At 48.8% G+C, this 23,130-nt stretch overlaps 1 protein-coding gene across 1 annotated transcript in view; it reads right to left on the bottom strand.

Moving 5' to 3' along the window:
• PLXNA2 (plexin A2) overlaps positions 1-23,130 on the bottom strand; it is a 205,371-nt gene that overhangs the window by 68,576 nt on the left and 113,665 nt on the right. Inside the window, exon 5 of the mRNA XM_054563219.1 lies at positions 2,990-3,090. Within this exon, the coding sequence (XP_054419194.1) occupies positions 2,990-3,090 (101 nt within the window). The remainder of the gene's footprint in view (positions 1-2,989; positions 3,091-23,130) is intronic.

Here is a 23,130-nt window from a genome sequence, read left to right as displayed (position 1 = left end):
GTTAGAACATTATCCTGATACACCAAGGCTGCAAGTTTGATCTCTGGTCAGGGCACACACAAGAAGCAACCAATGAATGCAGAATAAATGGAACGACAAGTCGATGTTTCTCTCCATCTCTCTCCCTCCCTTCCTCTTTTTCTCTCTAAAATCAATAAATATAAAAACAAAATTTTTAAGGCCCTGGCTGGGTAGCTCAGTTAGTTAGAACATTATACTGATATGCCAAGGTTGAGGGTTTGATCTCCGGTCAGGGCACATGCAAGAACTCCCTTTCTTTCTCTGTTAAAATCAATAAATAAAGTAAAATTTTAAACATAAGTTAGTGCTTAGAAAATGGCCTGTTAGCCCTTATAATAATATTAATGATGACTATTAATGCTATTATTCGTCTCCAGGCATATTTAAAAATCTGGACGGGTCTCAGCTGTATGGGAGAGTGTACATGTGGTCTTATGGCTGGATTAATGGCTTTTTGAAGGCAGGTACCATGCTTTATTCACTGAGATATTCTACCTGTCACATCGTGTATTTTAAATAGATGTTTGTGGTGTGAAATAATGCCTGCAGACAGAGAGACAGGCGAGGAGTCGCAGCCAGGGCTACCTCTGTCAGGAAACTGTGTGGCTGTTTCTTCCAACGTCTTCATCTCTGTGGGAATGGTGGCACCTACATGCAGGAGCATTTGGTTGCGACTCTGTCACAGGAGAACACACTGGTGCTTCCCAAACCATTAGTCATGGGACAATACCAGATTCCACAATGGGGCAGTGATTCCCACAGAACTCCCCCCGCCCTTCCTCTTCCTTTCCAGGCCCGTAATGTATCTAAATATGAATGCTGTCAAAGAAAAGAATTATGGAGGTTTAAGTGAATCCTTAAGATAGCTCTAAAGTGAGCTCTTGACTGGAGCCTTTATCTCATTGACTCACTGAAATGGCTCTTTTTTATCATACTATTTATGGCAACAGCCCTAACAGAGATAAATAGCCCTGGAGACAATACCGCACTTGCAAGAGCAAGACACACAGAAAAGAGGAAGGTTGCAAATTCCCCCTGGACCCAGAGGTTCTTTGGCAATCTCCCTCAGCCCTCTGCCTCCACTGAAGTCCAGTGTGTGGGCCGGGGAGCTGGAGGTGGGCCTGTCATCTCATTCCCTCACCAGGCAGGCTGGTGGTGGCAGGTCGGAAGGATGGCAGGAGGAGCTGATGGGGAAGAGAGTGACCAGAAGAGGAGAAAGCTCTGGGTGTAGGCAGGAAAAAGCTTGTTCCCCACAGGCTCTTGGCAGGCAGAGTTAGCTGGAAGGAGAGGTATGCCTTGGTACCTGTGTAGCTGGGAGTCTCTGAGGACAGGTAAGGAGACTGGCGCACAGAAGAAATCTGAGACTCTGATGATGTGGCTCAGTCATTCGAGTAGCCACATCTGACCTTGACTGAGAGGGTGACAAGGGTGGTCTGGGGCCACCAGGAGATTCAGGCATTGCGAATAGGTTTGTAGGCACAAATACAAGCTGGGGAGCACGCATGTCCTTGCTGTTGAATAAGTGGCACTCCTCCATCCATAATTTCGGTGTGTTCTCCGTGGGAGAAGGGATGCTGACGGAAGCTGGGTGGGCAGGGCGGGGAGCAGCAGGGAGTGGGTGGTGTGGCTGGAGGTGCCCACTGCCCAGTGAGAGGGCAAGTAGCGCAGGGCATGGAGCCGGGGTGGCTGTCAGGTTCTTTGGAGGAAGAAATCCTCTTGAGGAGCGAGCCTGCTGGCTGGCAAGTCAGCTTCGTTGAAGGCGACCCAATTTTAGCCCCCTCTGCTATTCCTGGGACACAACAGGAGTGTCATCAGCCTCTTTCTCACTTGCCTGACTTAAATGGTGACTCAGTGTTGGGTTCTGGTGAGAGCATATTTTGCAAAACTTTTTGAGGAGTCTCTTCCCTCCAAACCCAAGCGGGAAACCCAGGGTTTGTGGGCTCCAATCCAGTCCAGATTTTGCATCTGTGAGGCGCCTGATTCCCTCTCTCCCTCTGTAGCCCTCCCAACACCTGCTGCAGAGGCTGGAAGCCAAGAGCTATTGTGCGGCCCCTGAACTCTGGCCCCCGCCTCCGCCTCCACCCCAAACCCAAACCCGGAACATTTCATAGAGATGCTTTGCTGGCTGGCACCGAGCCATGGAGTTTCCAACGCCATTGGGGAACAGAATTCCTAGTCAGCTCCTGCCTTTCAGGGTTTTCACCCTTTTCTCTCCCTCAGAGGCTCTTCAAATTGGGAAGTTTAAGTGTAATTTTGCATTTCTATTGAGGTGGTATTCAATGGCAGGGGATGTTTCTGAATTGGGATGTGAGGCCAGTTGGAATGGGATGCAGACTTCTTGGAATCCTGAAATAATGAGGCCAGAAGGGTCCTCCCAATAGTTCAGGGTCTATAGTAATTATTTTGATTTGTGTAGCCGTTTCTGGGCTTCCTTATTTCCAGAGCATTCATTATTGCATTTAATCCTTATAATTCACCTGTGAGGTAGGCATTCTCTCTATTGAGCGACCGGGACATGGGTGTCTAGTGTAGTTACTGGACCATGCAGGGTCGCCCAGCAGCTAAGTGGACTCCAAACCTCCGACTCTAGTGCAGGGCCATCCGCATGCTCACAGCAGGAGACGCACCCAGAAGGTTCTTGGGAAACCTAGAGATTCTACAGCTTCCTGCGCGAGTTCTGACACCACTACCCTTCCTGTACTGACCAAGTCCAGACTTGAGAGTGGCTGGGAGGGCAGACTTTGAAAGTGTAATGAAAGACAGGGAGGCAAAGGCTGAGCTCAGGAGGCCCACCGAGGCCGGCTCCCTCTCGCTGTTCTCCGAGCACCTGCTGTGATTGGAGTGACTGCTCAGCAGAGGGCAAAGCCTCTCCCCCTGCAAACCTCAGTCACATCCCTCGTCGACACTCCCAGGGAAGTACCTGGTCCTGTGCATTCCAGGCCCTACTTCAGAATAGTCCCAAACTTACATGTTGTGCAGGGCGCACCAGCCACAGTGAGGGTCCCCCGAGCTCAGGCACTCCCCGCAAGTCGTATATTGTTCACAGGATTCCACGGGGACCCTGGTGATCTGGTAGAGAGAGGACAGATCATGGTTAGCTCAGGTAGTGACACGTTGCCAGTGTGCGTTCAGACTCCTTTACAATCTACCCACACTTGCCCTATCACCGCCCCTAAATGGGTGATGTGTGTGTGTGTGTGTGTTGGCGGCGGGGGAGGGGGGTGAATTCGTGGTCTGTGTTCTCATCGGTTTGTCTGGTACAGGCAGGTACAGCTAAGCAGGATGTATTTCTTAGGTGGCAGGTCAAGGCTTCTTGACTTCCCAGAAGTGAAGCAAAACCTCCAGCGTCCTTCTGCCTGCAGTACCTCCTCATGAGAGCTGGGGTTGCCCTGGCAAGTGCTGAAAATGGGTAACTCTCTTAAAAGGCTGTTTTGTGCAACCAACTTGTCTCTGAAGAGCTTTCAGCTGGGCTTGGGCTGAGACATCCTGCCTGCACAGAAAGCATTTTAAAAGGAGAAACTTTTTGTATCAAATAATATTCATCATATGCCACAGTCTCTTTACAGCCGACCGAACATACCACCTGGATCCAATTATCCCATTCTCTGATGTCTGAATTTAGTTTCTTTAGTAAATGTCCCACCATTTGAAAAGTCTGGTTAAATGGGAACGTCCACAGAGACGAGCTGCCTGACCGATTCTGTCTTGCTGGGGAAAGTGGGGAGCTCCTGGCCCCCCAGAGAGTGTGGCCCCTGCCTGTTCCCCCTGGTCTCCTGGTGGTGCCCGGCAGGGCTTGAGCTGGGCATGTTTGGACATTAGTCACCCCTAGCTGCCCAGTGTGTGTGACGCTAAGGCTGGACAAAGAGGTCAGCAGATTGAAGTTTTCTATTTGATAATGTCCTAGGTATCGGTCACTGGCTGGGGCAGGAGGCTGCTGGGCTGCTGCAAGCATTTGCTGGGCGGGGGAGAGCGTCTTGTTTATGAGGGCATAGAGGTCCCCCCATACTGGATGTGTGAGCTCAAGTGAAAACACACCCCATGGTCCAGCAGCACTGTGTTCTGCCTCTGGCAGGGGGGCAAACGTGTGCTGGAGAAGCCTATACAGCGCCCTCCTGAGAGGCTCGACATGGAGCCTAGCGCTGCTCACGTGGCAAATGTTTATTAGCTGTCACTGTATGGAGGCTCTGATGCTTCGCTCAAGAGAATTAGCAGTAAACTGGACACAGATTCTGGCCCCGCAGAGCCCATAGTCCAGTGGAAGTTGGTAATTACAAATTGAGGGTTGCTCTCCATTGTGCCTGGGGTGGGTGTGTGTTCTGGGGGAGAGTGAAAAGGGCACCCAATACAAGCTGGGAGGGGGGGAGGGTGTAAGGGTGAATGAGGGAAAGGGTGGGACTAGAAGGACATTCCAAGCTGAAAGATTGTCATGCACAAAAATAATGAAGTTCAGTATGCACGAGTGTAGAACACACCCTGGGTGGGCAGAGTAGAGAGGAGGCTGGTGGGATGTAAGCAAGGGCCAAATGACCACAGGTACCATCCTCACAAGCCTTCCTTTTCTCTTTTGGGTGGCCCCCCGCCCTTACAGTATCATAACACTTGACATTCTGTATTACAAGGCCTTTCTGAAAGTGAGAGACATGATCAGCTTTAAACATCCTTAAACTTTGGTTAATAATACAAATACAAAATGCAAGAAGGAGAAGTGTAAAATCCTGCAATTTGGTTTTAAAAATTCATAATTCAAGTGGAGGCTGGGGCATGGCTGTTTTGAAACAGCTCATGCATCATAGACTTGAGAGTTTGAGATGACTCTATGTCCAGCCGGAGTAGCCAGAGGGGCTAATTTGCTCCTGGGCTGCAGAAATAGACAGAATGTCAAGATTGAGAGAGGCCACCCCACACTGGGGAGCTCCGCCCTCAGGTCTCTGCAACTTGCCCCAAGAGGGCCGTTGCTCCATCAGTGATCCTTCTCAGAAAGGAGGTCGCAATGTGGTGAGACCCAGATGTGTCATCCGAGGTACAGCTGATGGACCTGGCCTGCTTATCTGGCTCAAAGAAGATGAGTTTCAAGTTGGCCATAGGGGGCTGTTTTTCAATGTTTGAAGGGCAGCAGTGTGGCTGCAATAAGACTCGTGGGTCAAAAGTTTCAGGAAAGCTCAGCAGAAGAAAGTCAAGGTTGTCCAATAATGCACCAGACCTCAGTTCTGGAAGGAACTCCCACCAGTGGGGTGTGTACACAGAGTCAGAGTGACATGTGTCTGGCAGGCTGTGAAGGGACTTCTGCCCTCAGTGGAAGGCTGCGCTAGTGCTTCCACTTCTGACATTCGGGATTCTGTTTCCCACAGTTTACCTAACTCCTCCCTGAGGCTGTTTATGGCGTTTGTCATGTATAACTCCATACAGTTTAAAGATAACATCCGGCCATAGCCACGCAGATATCACATTGCCTTAAGGAATAACCCTTGACCCCTGACTCACGGCCTGTGATTCTTATGAGAAGCACCTTTCTGACAGGTGCCTGCCATACACTCCCCTAGTGTACCCCCAGACCTGGGACTACTCTGCGCTTCAGGAGATCTGTGACCCCGGCCGCCCGCTTGGCTTCCGCCAGGCCCCCTCCAACCCACCCTCTGAGGCCTGAGAGCAGCAGCCCAGGGCCCGGCCTTCCTTTCTTGGGTTTCGGGCTCTGTGTGAGTGATGTCTGCATCTGGCTCGAAATTAAAACAACTGTCTGCATTGCATTCGGCCCGTCTGTCAAAACACAGCCCGGCTCTCAGCAGCTGGGCGAGGGGGCCCTGAATGGGAGCAGTGTCTCCAGCAACAAAGCCCACTTTCACGCCAAGTGCCACGGAGATAGTGAGAACCCTGTTCTTCTCCAAACATGAAACCAACAGCACAACTATTTTTCCTGTTTCCTGGGCCCTCCTGGTGGGAATTTTTTTTTTTTTTAAAGCACTGAGTTGAAGAGCAAAGTGAAACAGGAAACTTATTGGGGGGGTGGGGTGGGTCTTAAAACCCCACTTGAATTACTCTCTCCTCAAAGGTCTAATAACCATATACAAACCAGAGGAAAGAAATGTCACACGGACTAGGAGGAGACCCTCAAAGTCAGATGGTACCATGGGCTCACTGTCTTCGCTATAATCATGTGTCGCTACATTCATTCATCATTCATCAGCCAATATTCATCGATCATGTCCTACATACAGGCCAGCACTAAGCACTTCAGGGGAATAAAAACGGCAGCAGCATGAAAACACGGCCATCATCTTCGAGTTGTAAACAGACTAGCAATAAAAACAAGAGACGGACGTGTGTTCTAAGAGAGGTGTTAAAAGAGGCCTGAAGGAATTCAGAGTAAAGAGAAAACACTTCTCTGTCTGCACTGTCCAGTGTGACAGCCACTAGCCCGTGTGGCTGCGGGCGTCTGAGAGGCGGCTGGTCCTAACTGAGATGTGCTGAGATTCCAATACACACTGGGTTTTGAAGATTTAGTAAGAAAAAAAAAAGTAAAATAGCACATGAATGATTTTTCACTGACCTGTTAAAAAGATAAAAATTTAGTAAATATTGGGCTAAATAAAATTCATCATTCATTTTGACTGTGTGTTTCTCCTCACTTTCTAAAATCTGGCTGAGAGCAAAGTTAAAATTACACACGAAGCTCACATTTGTGGCTCGCCTTTTATTTCTATGGGACAACGCTGCTCTAGGTACGGGTCCGAAGAAGACTTTGTGAGGGGCACAGCGGGCGTCTGGGTCTTTAAGGGTGAATGATATTTATCCAGATGAAGAGGGTTCCAGGTGGAAAGGACCTCATGGACACAGGAGAGCAAAGAGTCTTCAGCAAACCTTGCGTGAGGGCCAGAGGGCAATGGGTAGACGTTGGGTTGGGCAGGTTTGGGTTACCTTGGGGAGGGCTGAGAAGAGCAAAGAGCTGGAATATACAGGGTGGGGCTAAGGTAGATTTACAATTGTTCATACAGAAAATAATACAATAATTAATAAATAATAATACAAAAATAAACTGCACTTCACGTACTCGCAACCGTAAACTTACTTTTGCCCTACTCTGTATGAAGATTCTTAGTTCTCCATCCTGTCACTCCTTGGTCAAAAGAATGTTCTCCAAAAAGAGGGGGCCTTGAGGCTCTCAAGGAACAATGGCTCCCGATGCATGGGTCTCATGCCAGCACCTTTGGCATTACCTGTGAGCCTATGAGACAGAAAGGCCCGAGTTCGCTGGACCAGAAACTCTGGGGATGCGTCCAGAAAGGTCTAGCTCTTCAGCGGATTCTTATGAACACTGAAGTTGAGGACCACTGATATAGACGAGCTCACACCTTGGGGAAGTCTTGTTAAATGTCAGGACCCTCGGAACCAGGAAGAAATGGAATGAAACTGCCACAAGGTAATGTAAGGAACTAGGCTGATTTGGGGGCAGGTGGGTAGGGGTACCCTGGGGACTGCTTTATATCCAGGGAGAAATTGGTTTTAATAACTCTGAGTCTATGGAGGCCCTAGAGGTCCAAGTTCAAGCCTCCGATGTCAGGGGTACTTCACGCTGCATCCCAGGTGACAGGTGGGCACTTGCTGTAGGACCCGGTGAGGTGGAGTGGGGTAAGACGAGTGGGGTGGGGTGGGAGTTGTCTCTGGAAGCTCTAGAAGGGAGGGGAGCTTTCTCTTGAACAGTGTCCACAGCGTCAGGTGGCATTTTGTCAGGGCTGACTCACTGTTTAATGGGACACTCTATGATGCTTTAATTAGTGTTTGTTTATTATGATTGCGTTTTAATTATGCCTGAGTCTCCCCACCCCTTTCACCGAGTGCTGGAACCTGAGGGTGGCTGAGTTGGCCAGCGAGTGCGGTGAAGGGAAGCCCACAGTCGGAGGTCACTCTTCTCCTGCCCCCTCCACAGCCTTCTCCCTGGGACCGTGGAGCTGCTTCAGCCTAGACTCCACCCTCACACTCTGCATTCTTCCCTGCTTGATCTTATGTCTTGTAATTATGCCTCTAATGAATATAACTGTCCTATTAAGTCATTTACTTAAGAAATACTCTTAATTAAAGGTGACTCATACTGTGTTCTTGGCTCCTCTGGCCCCGGGCCCCGCAGCTCGTACCTTCTGTGGCCTGATTCAGGGGGCTGGAGCTCTATGCAGGAAGGGCTCAGCAGGGCTTGCAGAGTTGGGGGCGGCTCCCCCCGACTCCCTCCTTTCAGCACATTGCGCAGCCCAGGGGGTGTCAGGCCCAGCACAGAGAGGAGGATGATACAGGGTTATTTTTGGCTGTGGGGACAAGTCTCCGAGGAAACCGCTGGAACCAGCCTCATTCCTGGAGATTCTGAAGGACACGCAGACCTGAGGGTCTGGACCATGCGGGGTGAGGGCAGGCAGCCCTATAGTTGCTACCATCCCGGACAGAGGTCCTGAGCAGTCATCTGGTGCCGTCAGATGCAAACCCATGACTCTTCCGACAGGAGAGGCCACGGAGGAGCGAGGAACGGGAGCCCTTCCATGTGTGCCCTGGGGGGGTGAGAATCTGTGCTACGTCTCTGCCCCTGAGTAGACACCTGCAAGGAGCGACAGGCTTCTGACAACCTGGAGGGCTCTACGGAAGAACATTTGAATTGAAAAGACAACACTCAGGATCCTGACAATGGATTGTGCCTGGGTCCCACGTAGTTCCTAAACATTCACTGAGCATTTATGTGTATCAAGCTCTCTGCTAGGTATTGGGCTGTGTTCTCTGTCCTCTTGGAGCCCATGGTCTTATTGAGGATGAAACTAAGGAAACAGGTCATCTTAATCTGGTGGGATAGAGGCCACAATAGAGGTACAATCAAGAGACAGTTGCCGATCAAAGGACAGAGAGCCGGAGGTTCGCCCCAGGGGCTTTGGCATGAACACTTGGTGTTCAGGAGGCCTGCAGCATTCTTTTGTAATCATGCAAGAGAGCCAGGGGGAGGGATGCAGGAAAGCTGTTCCCCAGGCTGGAGGGGTCCCTTGGGCACTGAGCATTTAATCCCCCGCCTCTCTGGAATCTGTTTCCCCTCTGCCAGATAGTACACCTGTCCCCACACGTGTCCCCTGCTTCCTGACACAAGGAAAGGAACAGAACCCTTCTCAGTGCTGAGAGCCAGGTGGCAGGGGTGGGAGGTGACACACACAGCCTGGTTGGAGCATGCAGTTGCCCTGATCCACAGCCTCCTGGTCCCCAGGGCCTGGGGCAAAGTGCAGAGCAGCTGAGACACAACTGTGCCCGGACCTTCTCTCCTTTCCTTTGTACCTTCTGTGGTCCTTTCCTTGATCCCTCTCTACCAGCACATCCTCGCTCCTTTGGAGTTTGTAGGTTTCAGACCCACTTTCTCCTCTTTTCCCCAATCCAACCTGTTTTCAAGAAAAGATCTGATGCTCATGTGCATACACGGCTGAGAGGAGATTGGAGAGAGACCCCACGGAGACCTAGCGCACAATCACAGCACCGGGAGAGGGTTTAGCATTTTCCAGGTGCTCTGACACACATTATCACACGGACCTGCACAGTGCCCCAGGGGGGAAGAAGGCTAGGTATCAGCACGTTCCATTCGAGCCACCAGGAAATGGAGGCCGCAAAGGGCTAGCTTAACCCTGGGCTCGGTCCTGCGATGAGCGAGAAGTGGCCAGCTGGAGGACAGCCCTCCATTGCCTGCGCTGGTGACACACTGGAAGCCATCTTTTTGAGGGTGAGGAGGGAGAGAGGGTTCAAGGGTCAGTTCTCAGAGACAGAGGCTGAGGCCAGATAGGGCTCAGGAAGCGCAAAGCAACCTGAGGGCATGTGAGGCTTTTGTTCACTTCTCTGACTCTGCAGCCCTCAGTGGCTTGCAGGCACCCAGCAGTTGTTAGTTGATGGACTGGATGGGTGGCTGGAGTCTTTCTTCACGGGCTTGTCCTTTGCACCGGATGGGCCAGGGTTCTGAGTCCTCACAGGGACATGAACATGGGTAGATTGTCAGTCAGGGAGGCCTAGCCCAGCCCCCTGCTCTGGCCAGATTTTCTCAGGCATCAAAGCTAAAGTGGACCCTCTGGGGATAGGCCAGCCTCCCCGGCCCCTGACATGCTTCAAATGATATCCCTTTTGGCTCAGCAAGTCTCCACGGAAAAATGCCTGCCCTCTCTCCTGTCCTTAACAGGGAAAGAGCTGGCTGTCTACTAGCGGCTGTCTACTGTGGCCTGAAGCAACACTTTACTCTCCACCTCTCCTGCCAGCGTGGGTGGGGGTGGGGAGTGCTGAGGCTCTGGTCCTCGGGATTTGTGGGGGGGAGTGATGGGGACTGAGGTCTCCTACTGATGGCCAGCAGGCTCCCGAATGGCATCACCTTACTCTGAGCTGGGTAGTTGACTGAGTTTGTTGAACAGAATGGAGCAGCATGGATAATATATTAATAATAACCACAACAACAATGATAATAATAGTGACCATTTATCCAGCACCTACTGCATGCCAGGCACTTTACATATTTCATCTCACATAATCCTTATACTAACCTTGCAGAAGAAGCATTCTGAGGCCCACTTTTGAAAAAACTGGGTCTCAGGTTAACTAACCTGCCCAAGGTCACGTGCCTTGTGGGTGGCAAAAGCAACACTTAGAGTTCAGGTGTGTCTGACTCCCAGGCTGAGGAGTAGTAAGGTGGAGACAGAGGCATCACTAAAGAGGGAAGGCCCCTCTGCTGGGGCTGCCCCAACAGCTGGCTGTCAGGTCACCTTGTTCTCTCTTAGACATGGGGTTCCAGGCGTGCGCTGAGGCTGTTGAACAGTGCAATTACACTACCCGCCCCCACCCCCTGCACTGCATGCCTCTTAGCTAATTTTACTCCCCTCTGCTAACCATGGTTCAGTTGGTAAATCCTGAGGCAGACAAAGAGGGGAAGAAGGAAGTAGGTTGGTGAGGACAGAAGATCCCTGCTAGATGTTTCTGAGCCAGGCAGGAACAGAACATTAATGGAAGTGGCTCTGAGCAGGTTGCACGGTTCCATCCAGAGCCTCCTAGGAATGCCATGGAGACCTCAGGGAGCACAGGTAGGGCAGTGAAGGTGGCGGGGGCTTTCTGTCCTGGTCTTGACAGTTGTTAGCTGTGCAGCCTTGGATGAGCCTCCATTTCCTCATCTTTAAAGTGAAAACAGCAATACCTGTCTCACCCATTTCACCTGCTCATCAGGGAGTTGGTGAACTCACATTTTCAGCCTCAGTTTTTCCTATGGATCAACTTCCCAGTAATTAATGCGAACTCAGTATTGTTTGTTCTCAGTGTTAGATCCAGTTCTTTAAAAATCAATAGTCATGTATGAAATCCCCTTAAATCCTCATAAAATAAACATCAACCCAGCCCCCTGCCTGACTTCTGAGCTGTAACAATCATACGATCAATGTCATTAAGAAAAAGGAGGCATGAACCTCCAGAAAACCAGCTGGAGGTTTTGGGGCCTGTGATCGCAACTAAAGCAACATGCAACCTTCCGACCAGAAGATGACCCTGGGGCTGTCTCCTAAGAACTCCTCGACTATCCAGAGACCTGAGGGTGGAGTGGAGTTCAAAGAGAAAATCCATTTTTAATGACGTGGGGAGAAGGGTAGAGTGGCTGAGTAATTCAGAGTAATTAAAGCTATCTATCATTCAGAGAAGTGGAATCCAAAGTTGTTGAACTTTGCAATGACATTTTTTCCCCTTGTCATTCATAAAACCCAGCAGAAGGTCATGTAGGAGTCAAAGGGGAAAGGACGATGAGGAAAGAAATGTCTGGCCCCAGAGTGGAATTTATCTTTTTGATGAGTGTGGTGAGTGTTAGGGAAATGGACCCTCTTGAATCTTTTTTTTTTTTTTTTTTGGTAGAGGCCAAATTTTGTTCTGGTTAAGAAGGTGGACTTTGAAAGAGAAGCCCAGTTTCAAACCCAACTCCTATGCTTATCAGCTATACAGCATTAGGTTGTCAGACCTGGAGCCTCAGTTTCCTCTTTTGTGAAGTGATGACAATACTGATATCAAGTTCACAAGGTTGTTTTGAGACTCAAGTGACATCTGTACACCAAGAGCCATACACAGTTGGTGCTCAATAGTGGTAATAATCATGCTCAGATTCTATATGCAGACCCCGCTGAAGGTGGCAGTGTTCACACAGGAAAGCTGTAGGGGACCCCTGCTTGGGCTCTGCACTCAGGGGTGGGTGACCTTGAGCAAACCTCCTAGGCTCTTTTGGCTGATATTGCTCATCTATCGAATGGGGAGAATTATGTCTGCCCTTTGCATGAAGAGCAGCACGGCCCCTCCAACTGTTGTCCTTATTGATGATATAATCCCTCCTGGAGGTTGAAGCGCATTGAAACTCAGGATCCCTGGCTGAAAGAAGTCAAATTAAGCTTAGTCTCCTAAGGAAGAAGGTAAAACTTGGACAAGGAAAACACACACAAAGATGAGAGGAAGCTGAATGGGCAAAGCAGATATCCCAGATACCATACTATATTTTCTCACATAGAACCCTGGGCCAGAAACACCAGGGAGCTAGGACTAGGGCCCTTGCTAGTGCTGGTTTTTGGGAGGTTCTGTGAAGAAGCAGGGATGCTAATACTCTGTTGTCTCCATGACAACAGTGGATTTATTCAGTTAGGAAAAGCAAGTGGGGGTAGGAAATGGGAGATGAGAAGGATTTGGGAAATAGGGCCGAAGAAATAACTAAAATAGATCTCTCATCTGGGAACCAGATGCCTGGGATTAGCCAGGTCTCACAAAATTCCCTATGGGGTCAACATTGATTCATCGGCCCCAGGAGGGGAAAAGTGATACTGTAATGGCAAGGGGAAAGAGGAACTAGGCAGTGATGCCCCTATACCCGCCCATTCCCATTTATTCATTCCACACTTCTGTTTGTTCAGGAGATTCTAGTGAGGCCCCTGGGGCACAGAGCCCAAGTCCATCCATGCAACTAGATTTTATCTGTGTAATAGGCCCTGGGCCTGAGGAGCCCACCCTGCCGACTTCGGATCCCTCTGCCTTCCAGTCACCAGGAAAGCAAGATGAGAGGGTTTGGAGCTTCAAATGATCTCAAATTCTCTGTGAAGTATCTATGGCTTCTCAAGGTGAGATTTGAGTGGGAATTCTCAGAGCCCAAGAAGAGGCTGGTCAGAGACCAGGGATCAGAGCGTATTTGCTGTGGTCTGGGCAGCAGGTGGGGCTGACTTCAGTGTTGTTTGACATGAGGACTCAGGGAATCCTCCTATAAGAGGGAAGGCGGGCCTTAGGACACCACTCCTCCAGAAATACTGGTATTGTCTCTCAACTGAGCCCTGGTTTCTGCCTGCTGGTGCTCAGCTTCGCTGCTGGTTCGGATGTGGACACTCATGGTAACTGAGACGTGTTGGCAGGTTCTCAGTGATTTCTTATGTGTTAGTCTCCTATCCTTATTACCCTCCCTGAAATCTGCTTCTAGGGTTCTGAAGGAACCTCAAATTGAACGTCAAGGTCGTCTTGACCTAGGGAGAACAATCCTACCAAATGATATACAAGGTGGAATTGGATTTTGTCAAGCCAACTGCCCAGGCCCTTCTTTAGTACACCCTAGTCAACAGCTGTGCACCAGAAAAAACACATCTGGCCTAGCTCTATCCATGGGTGCTGGATCTGAGACAGTCCTCTACCTCTCTACCTAAGCTTTGTGCTCTATAATTCTAAGTAGACAAGAAACCACTGGAGCCTAGTGTTGCAATTCAGAATTCTGGTTTCCAGTGCACCGCGTGGAGCACATTTTTTTCAATCATCTCTCAACTTCCCTTTCTAACCATCTGAAACGTAGCCACCTTGTCCTCCCTGACATATTGGACCTGAAAATATTCTATCTCATTTTTCTTAGTATGTTAAGTGGCTAGCACCCTTGGGAAGGACAGAACCATTTCTTATCACTCACAACTTCCTGGGACAAATTAGTGGGTAAGTGGATGAGTATGTGTATGTTTGCATGTCTTTGTGTGTGTGTGTGTGTGTGTGTGTGTGTGTGTGTGAGAGAGAGAGAGAGAGAGAGAGAGAGAGGAGAGAGAGGTGGAAGGTAAGAGTACATGTTAAATCTCTAAGGTTAAAAAAGTCTCCTACATGTGTATTAAAAAATTTTCATTTCCTTTCTGTATAGAGTGCACTCCTTCATGTCATTCATTCATTCATGCAACCTTGGTAAGGTGGAGATGTGTAAGGCAGGAAGGATCCATGCTTTGCTGAATCCTGTGACACTGTGCTGCTTTGGGAACCTGTATAGACTGATCATTTGGATAAAGACCACTCCACTGAGGCAGCAAGGGACACAGGCCTCTGTACCTGAGGACTCATCGATATGGGTTGACTGGTCTGGGCCTTGTGGATTTACATTCACATAGACTTGATTCATAACTTGAGTATATCTGCATGTGGTTGAAATACACTGGGTACTTATAATTTGTTCATTTGCTTATCATTGATACACTCATTCATTAGTTCATCTAGGTATGAATTCTTCCTCACCTGTTCATTTATTCAACAGACCACGTTTCAAATATTGTATTGCGGTGGCACAAGTAAGAGTTAGCCATGGTCTTGCAGTCCCTCAAGAAGCATATGCTCTGGTGGGTAAGCTAGAAAGTGAAAGATGTCACACAAAAGTTTCTAAGCCAAGCGCGATCACCTCTGGCTGAAGGAACCAGGAAGGCATTATCATCTGTGTCAGCTTTGACCACTTAGTGAGATTTTGATAGACAGGAATGGAGGAAGAACATTCTATGAGGAGAGAAGGGCATCAGCAAAGAACACTCTATGAACTTCAGTATGAAAACTGAAGGAGAATCCCAGGAATGGATGTATTAGAGCAAGATAAGAAAGTGATCTGGCGGTAGACCGAGGAAGGCCAGGGCCGTGGACACAGAACAGGAAGGAGGGAAAGGAGAACTTTCACATCTCTTCTTTTATGATGCATTCCACGTCTGTCCCTGTCATTGTATTCCTGCACCCTCCCTCTGCCTGCCCCAGCTGCAGACCCGCATTCTCACAGCAGGATGGTGGCTGGTGGCCTCATTGGTCTCTCTTCCATTCTCTCCACGCTAGATGTGTTATGCACAACCTCATTTTTCCTTTTCTTCAAAAAGGCATAATGGGTGCCTTTGCTGTTCCTAGAGTCAGACTGCCTGGGTCCACAGCCTAGCCTCCTGGCTCATTAGCTGTGTGAACTTGGACCCATTACTCAGCTCTCAGCCTCATTTGTTGATTTGTGAAAAGGCGACAATGATAGCATACTTATATAAGACTTATTATTTGCAGATGAGGAACAAAAGGAGGCACAGAGAGTCAGTGAATTCATTTAAAGCCACTTAGGCAGTCAGCTGTAGAGCTGGGATTCCAACCTGGTCAGGCTGCCAGCAGAAACCATGCTCAGAGCGTCTACACCAAACTGTCTCTTAGCATGAAGGGTGGTACAGTGTTAGCCAACACGTAGCCCAGTGCCTGGCATGTAGCTGTTAGCTACTATTAATAAAAATGTATTAAGCACCTGCTATATATTCTGTGCAGATATGAAGTTCAAAAGATGACCAGACATGGCTCTGATCCTCAAGTACTCAGAATTTTGTCAGGAAGATAGACAAACCCTCAAACTGTAATGAAATACCAGCACTACGATTGAGATGTGGTATAGCTAGCCAGCCTCAAGAGCAAAGGGGAAGGTCAAATCAGGGGAGGCTTCCAAGAGGCAGTGTTTTGTAATGACAGCTTTAGCTAAAGGAACAAAAATAATACCCCACCCCACCCCACTCCCCCCCCAAAAATCAAAACAACTAGAAAAACTGCCTCTTGGATGAGGTTTATATTCCAAACACTCCACTGCAGCCTGATGTTTCAGCCTTTTCGCCTCTGCACCCCACCCAGGCTGATGTTTCCACCCTAAGCTCCTTCTCTCAGGATCAATCCCCCGCTCCTGCCAGGCTGGCCTCCTCCCATGCTCTGCACAGTCCTGCCTCCTTAACTCTGCTCACACATTCCAGTCCATGAGAACGTCCGCCCCTCCCCTGCTCATGTGCAAGTCTCTGGGCTCTCCGTTTCTGTGCAGCCTTTCTTGACCAACCTCCGTGACCTCTTTCTGAATTTAGAATCGGACTCCCTACCCAGCTGGCAGGACTTGAATGCACTTTTCAACTCTTCTTAGGTCTCCATCTTTTTGGGTTACTCAGAGGGCTCTGCTTTTCATTTCTTCAAGTGAGATATCCTTGTATGCTCCAACCTCAGTTTCTTATACAAAATAGGTCTATAAATACCTGCTGAGAAGCTAATCACACTTGCCCAGTGATCCAGGTTTTATTTTAAGCTCCTTAAGTAAATGTACTAAACAACGTGAAGGTTCTCTAGGTGTGGCTGAGGCCCCTGGCACTCTGCTGGGATCCATTAGGTGACGTGAAGGCATTTATTTTTTAATGGACTTAATGTTTATAACCCAGCAGAGGCGCATGGTGTCATGGAAAGGACACGACTGTTAAAGTCAGAAGAACTTGGCTCAGCCGTACCGCGTACTCAACTGCACTGGGGAAACCACTTAATCTCTCTGAGCCTCAGTTTCCACATTTGTGAATACTATTGGAATATTATCGGATGTTAAAGCATCCTCCAAGGCACCAAGATGCAAGCAATGCTGCGTGCTGAAGTAAGGGCGTGGGTTGTCCCACAACTTTTCAGAGGAGATTCTCAAGGCCCAGGTTCACAGTTCTTCAGTCCTTCATCCTCGGCCCCCTGATCCAGATCAAAGAAATAAAAGGGTCCAGGAATAAAAAAGGGGGGTGGGGGGCATTGGGAGATGTTTGAAGGAAGCCCCTGGAATGCTGTAACCTCGCCACCCTTCGGTGGCTACTTGGAAAGCTTGAGCTACATGACCTGGACTGGGGGGAAACAGGGCGGACAGGAGAATCCAGAAGGCAGGAAATCCAGTGGGTGGGTTGGTGAGCTCTTAAAAGGCAGAGTGAAGGCAGGACCTTGGGGAAGCACTGGGAACCCCCCACCACTCTGACATGGGCAGGTGAAGACATGGAAGTGCTTTCTTGCACAAGATCCAGATGTGGACACCTCAGGAGGGAGAGCTGGCTGGGAAGCACTTGAGCTGGCTTGTCCAGGAGGACTCTCTGGAGTTGGGGTTGGGACCCTACTGTGAACATCTCTGTGGAGGGAACTAGTGGAAAATTAGGGCTGAGGGGAGGGTCGCCGGACAACAGGAGTCACTGCCCCTCCGGCTGCGAATTGCAGCTAGAGCAGGTCGGCCTAGGGCTGTCCAAGGACCATGAAGGACCCAGCCCCGAAAGAGTCAGAATCATCAGTCTGCTTAGAGAATGTGAGGCCATCTTGTGACAATTCCAGTTCAAGTGAGAAAGGACCTCTCTGTCCCCCTCCCTCTGAAGGGGACAGTAGGGACAGATCCAGTGGGGGAAGAGAAGGGAGAAATAAAGAGAGCACAGGCCTCCCATTCCTTGTGGCTGCAAGTGGGCAGTGCAGCTGGCCCAGGCCAGGACAGGGAAAGACCTGAGCTTCAGTCGAGCCCAGAGCTTTACCTCTGGTTGGGACCTGGACAGTACAATCCTGAACCGAGATGAGACTCGGTATTATCCAACAGTGAGCTGCTGAGCTATGCGGACTTCCCGAGGCAAGCAGGGGAGAAGGGGCAGTGGGGGACAACACAAAGTGGCATTGTGATCTTCTCTCCCAGATTACTGATTGGGCCTGAGAATGCCATGGACTGCCATTCCTGACGCTGCCATGAGTGTCACATGAAGTAAGGGCATGGCACTGCATGGTTCCAGATCAGGCCTATTGCACAAATCTGGGGAAACTATGGCTGTCACTTCTGGAGACAGATTGGTATCTTAATGATAACATGATTTAAAAAAAAAAATCAAACTCTGGTCATCACTCTTAGATGGCTCAGCAGATGCACTCTTCCTGAATTCCTGGGTCCTTCTACGGGGTGAGGAGATGTGAGGTGTCTTTTCAATCCAAGTGGCTCGTAAGTCTAAAGAAGTTGAGAACTGCCACACTGGGGAGCCTGTTGACTCATCTGCCCCGTCTTCGAAGAGACACAAGCACAGTCATCAGCTGTGCCATCTGAAGCTGGGCTAATGAGGCCAGCGTGCTGGGAGGAACTGGCTCCCGGTCAGAAGCCATGTGGAGCTTCTGCCCGCCCAGCCCAGTGCCAGGCCTGAACAGTCAGTGGGGAGTAGAGCTTTACAGCCTCCCCCCGCCTGGAGGCTGGTGGCAGCGACTGTTCAAATCTTTACCTTGCTCGCTGCTTTCTGTTTGTGGCTGCTTTCAGTGGTGGCCTCAGATGTACCTGATGCCACTGAATCTCTGAGGATAGAAAGGGGTGGAGGGGAACATAGGGAGATGGAAGAAAGATAAAAGATTTTTCCCCTTTTTTAAAGCAGGTGCTTAGGAAATTAATTAGAACAAATAATCTCCACCTTGTCTGAGTCTCTATTTTATTTGGTGCATGCAGGGTGGGAAAAAAAAGGGGGAATTTTAAATAATTTTGGAGTTATAACTGATGTAATTAGGTGCTCAGTGAACACTTAGCATTGAGCTGTGCTTATTAAAATTACTGTTTTAATCAGAACATTGCCGGCGAATCATTAATAACACAATGGCTCGATTCCCTGGAACTCTAATTAGACCTGGACTTTTAACCACCTGAGCGTAATCTGGATATGCACCACGGGTGATGCATTATCATCTCAGAGCCTGTGGGGATGGAGCATCTACACAGCTATTTGGTGACTGCCTGAATGTTTCATTTTGGAGTGTGAGAGCGTGCTGAGGGGGCACGGGGCCCAGATGCCGATGGGCCGGGATCAAAGTGGAGGGAGGCAGCCAGGGGCCCAGACTGGGAGGGCTTCAGGAAGAAAAGGTAGGAGAAACTTCTCCTGTGGCTGCAGGATAGACCTGCCTCATGCATTGTTCTGCAGGGGAATGAACAGCCAAACCAGAATGTCACAGAACCAGCTAAAGGTCTTTTCCCAGGCTGCTTTGCCTTTATAAGGGCCCGCCTCTCATTGCCTGTCCAGGGGCGTAAAGCATTAGTCTCCACCAAGCCACTGCACAGCAGAAACCAAATCAGTCACTACATGATAACTAAAGGTTAATCTGGTGAAGGGCTGGGGCCACTTAATTTTTCTATCCAGCTCTTTGTGTCACCCTAGAGAGAGACCATGAGATGGGCTGAGTTTGTCTACAACTTTTGAATCCTTAGGGACATTTTGCAGGTAACTAGGTCCAGTGCTGGAGGGAGGCCGAGTGGATGTATGTGTCCCCTGAAATGCCTGGCTGCGCTGGTGTTTGGGGCTCTGGGGTCGAGGCCCTGGCTCTTGGCTCTAAGCACAGAGCTGTGGTTTCTTTGCTCCTTCAGCTGGTGGCACAGTCTCAGCAGCACTGACTTGGCCCCCACTACAGGGACAGGGGGCAGAGTCCTCAGACAGATGTGCTCTTAGAGGTGGCCAACTGGTTGGAAGGACAAAACAGAGATGTGTAAAGAAGATTTAGGGCACTTAAAAGGCAGACGCTGAGAAGTGAAAATTAAGCTGGAGCCAGAGAGGACATGTGGAGTTAAGTGGTGATCACAGCGCGATGGGATTAATCAGAGAGGGTGTAGAGGCCTTCACAGGAGGATTGTGGGGCGCGACCTCACCTGCTGAGGCTGGGGGGAGGGCGGCAGCCCCTCGGCGCCTCTCATTAAGCATTCTCTTGGCTGTTACGGGGGCCTTCAGACACTAAGACTGAACCGTCTGGGGCTCCCTGTCTGGGCCACATCTAGCCAAAAGGGCACTTTTGTGTGATTTGAAAAGGGTTCCCCCTCGAGGTGCACGGCTGGGTATGGGGAGGGAGGATTCAGTCTGGCCCCGACTTGCCCCTGAGCCAGGCTCCTTTGTGCAGCACACAACCTGCATCATTATATCTGGTGGCCCTGGTGCCCACCGTCTTCTGGGGAAACAGGGAATTGAAATGTGAAGAGTGGGTCTACCAGAGTTCTAGGTGCCCCACTGACAGAAAATTTTAAGTACTAGCAATTGTGACTCTCCTAAGCCCTTTGGGGGACAGAGAAGGTGGGAATCGAGGGTGGGCTGAGGAGCAGGGAAGGCTCTAGAAGGAGGAGGGACTTGAGGAAGGGCAAGATGAGGTATCGTGGGCAGGAAATGTCATAAACCAAGGTAGAGAGAACGAGCTTTAGGATGTGCTCTGGGAACAGCAAAGGACACAATAAGTGATGTCCGCATTTAGCTTTCTTTTTTTCTTTGTGAGTAGACATTTTAACTAAGAATTTAAAAAGTAAAAGAACTCCAGGTGTCCCTCAAGGAAGAATAGCCCAATGGAAGAAATTTTCTATAAACCAGCAACTCCAGAGGGAGGGAGAGTTCCACCACTGGGAACTCTCAGCAGCAGCTCAATGTTCATGATAAGTGAGAGGTCGAACTCAAGAGTCTTTCCAACTGCAAGTCATCTTAGGGGAGACAGCCTGGCAGGTGGGGGTGGGAAAGAGCCCCCTGTGCTTTGGAAACAAATGGTTAGCTCTCAACTCAAAAATTCTTGTGCTTCTGAAAAAAGAATCTATGAGTGATCGCTCCCTGACACACACACTCGCTATCACTCCACAAACTCATACTCTTGTACAAATACACTCATGAACACAAACATTCATACCATACACTCACATGCCACACCAACACACTGATACCACACACACTTCACACATACAGCATACGCTCCCACTGATATCCCACACACATATTCATGTCACATACACTCACAACACACAGACGGATCTGCCACACTCACCGCCCGCCTTCCAGCCGCGCCTGAACAAAATCGCGAGAAGGAAAGAGCCATCAGGAGCTGTCTGCCTCTGGCCGGTACTGAAGAAGAATTAGGGCTGCCCAAGATTAAACAGAGGAGTTAAAAATGACAAACAGACTTCTAAATAGGATTAGAGTCTTAATGAAAGCTATAATGAATGAAAGAGCCGCACTGGTATCACCCATAAATGGCCATAAATATCAGACCAACCGATGAGATCTTAGATACTGCAGTTTTGAACCCCATCAAATTACTTCTGTTATAATTCATCAATAAATAACCAAGCTCAGCTCATATTTAAGGTCTTATTGTGCTTCAAGGAACAGGCTCTGAGGCAAGACAGACCTGGGTTTGGATTGTGGTTTTTCTCCGATCAACCTGGGCATGCCGTACTGATTGAGTCTCAGTTTCTTCATCTATAAAATGTGGATAATTATTCCCTAAATTGCGATGCTGTGGAGATTAAATTAAGTCCTAGACAGCTCTAATAACAATTTGTAATACTAATAATTTACTATCACAGTTACCATTAATTTTCACTATCTCCTGTTCCTTCCTCTTTCAGCTTCCTGGGATCAAGGAAAGCCCACTGGCTGGCAGGACCATTAGGGAGAGGAGGAAAAAGGAGAAGCAAGAGAGAAGGACTAGGCAAGAGCAGGAGAAGAGGCAGGAGCAGAGCAGGAGAAGGAAGAGGCAGAGAAAACGAGGACGGCTGGCCCGCGAGGGCCGTGCGTGAGCCAGCCATGCGCCGGCATCACCTGTGGCGGGCGCCCACGCCTCCTTGGGTGGTGGTTATTTCGGGAGGAGAGGTTATGGAGTAGCCACACAGTTATGGCCCAGCCTTCCTAAGGTTTTTAAAATAATAGCTTTATGGAGATATAATTCACATACCATAAAATTCGCCCACTTAAAGTGTACAATCAATGGTTTTTAGTATATTCACAGAATTGTGCAACCATTACCAGAATCGATTTTAGAACACTTTTATCACTCCCCAAAAGAAGAAACCCCATATCCATTAGCAGTCCCTCCCCCGCCCTCCTCCCCAACTACTCCAGCCCTAGACAACCACCGATCAGCTATGAACTTGCCTATCCTGGACATTTCTTATACATGGAATCATACAATATGTGGTCTTTTGTGGCTGGTTTCTTCCATTAGGTATTATGTTGTCAATGTTCATTATATTGTAGCATATATTAGTAACGTCTTAAATTTATTGCTTTTTTTAAGGTTTATTTTATTTTATTTTCATTTGAGGAAGGGGGCGGGGAGAGAGAGAGAAACGTTGATGTAAGAAACATTCATCTGCTGCTTCCTACATGTACCCCGAATGAGGGTCAAACCCCCAAACTAGGCATGTGCCCTGACCCAGAATCAAACTGGTAGCCTTTCAGTTACTGGACAACGCACCAACCAACTGAGCCACACTGGCCAGGACACTACTTGAATTTCTTAATTCCAAGCCAGGATGTGAAGGAACAGAGCTTATTATACTCACACATCAGCAAGGGTCATAAATAATAGAAACCATCCAATTGTTTGCTCTAAGAAATCTCACTGAACCAGGTTAGTCACTAAGTTATCGACTTAGAGGTCAAACTGTAGGAGTCTTCGTTTTTATTGCTGGGAAACCAACATGCAGTGAGATGATACATTTTTGGAGCGTGTGCTTTTTGGCACCCTCCATACGCTTCCCCTGAAGAAAGAAAAACAAAATAGGCTCCAAGTGTAAGAGTCTCTTGTCTATGGTTTTATGTTAGATTTAATGTTAAAAGACAAATGAGAGTCTCTTGGTATTCTGTCCATATGTCTCTCTCTTACCTCTTAAAAGTGGCAATTCCCAACTCTATTTTTACAATGTAAAAGGATGACTCTCCTCTAATGGTTATCTGTCATTGTTTATGTTTAAAGTAATTTTATATGTTAAAACTGTAGTATTAAGAAGCAGGAAAGAACACCCCTGGGCCAAAGGTGGTCCCTGAAGTAGGAGGGGCTTATCATCTGGATTGAAAAGCACTAAGCTGCTCAGTGGATGCAGGAAATGTCAATCATTTTTGCTTTATAACTGATGTGAGTTGTGTCCCTTAATGCAGCAATCCTGAGAGTTTCAGAGAGAACAGGGTATATGTTCCAACCAGTTGACCCCAGAGACAGAAAATATTTAAAGATTAAATTGTGTGTGCACAATTGTCTGTGTACTGATGCCTACCATCATTACCCCATGACCACTAGATGCTA

This window comes from Pteronotus mesoamericanus, unplaced genomic scaffold (assembly GCF_021234165.1).
Source record: "Pteronotus mesoamericanus isolate MK-2021 breed Mesoamerican mustached bat unplaced genomic scaffold, CSHL_Meso_final scaffold_705, whole genome shotgun sequence".
Classification (NCBI taxonomy): domain Eukaryota; kingdom Metazoa; phylum Chordata; class Mammalia; order Chiroptera; family Mormoopidae; genus Pteronotus; species Pteronotus mesoamericanus.
The sequence above is the reverse complement of the archived record's forward strand: the minus strand, read 5'-3'. Positions and strand labels throughout refer to the sequence as shown.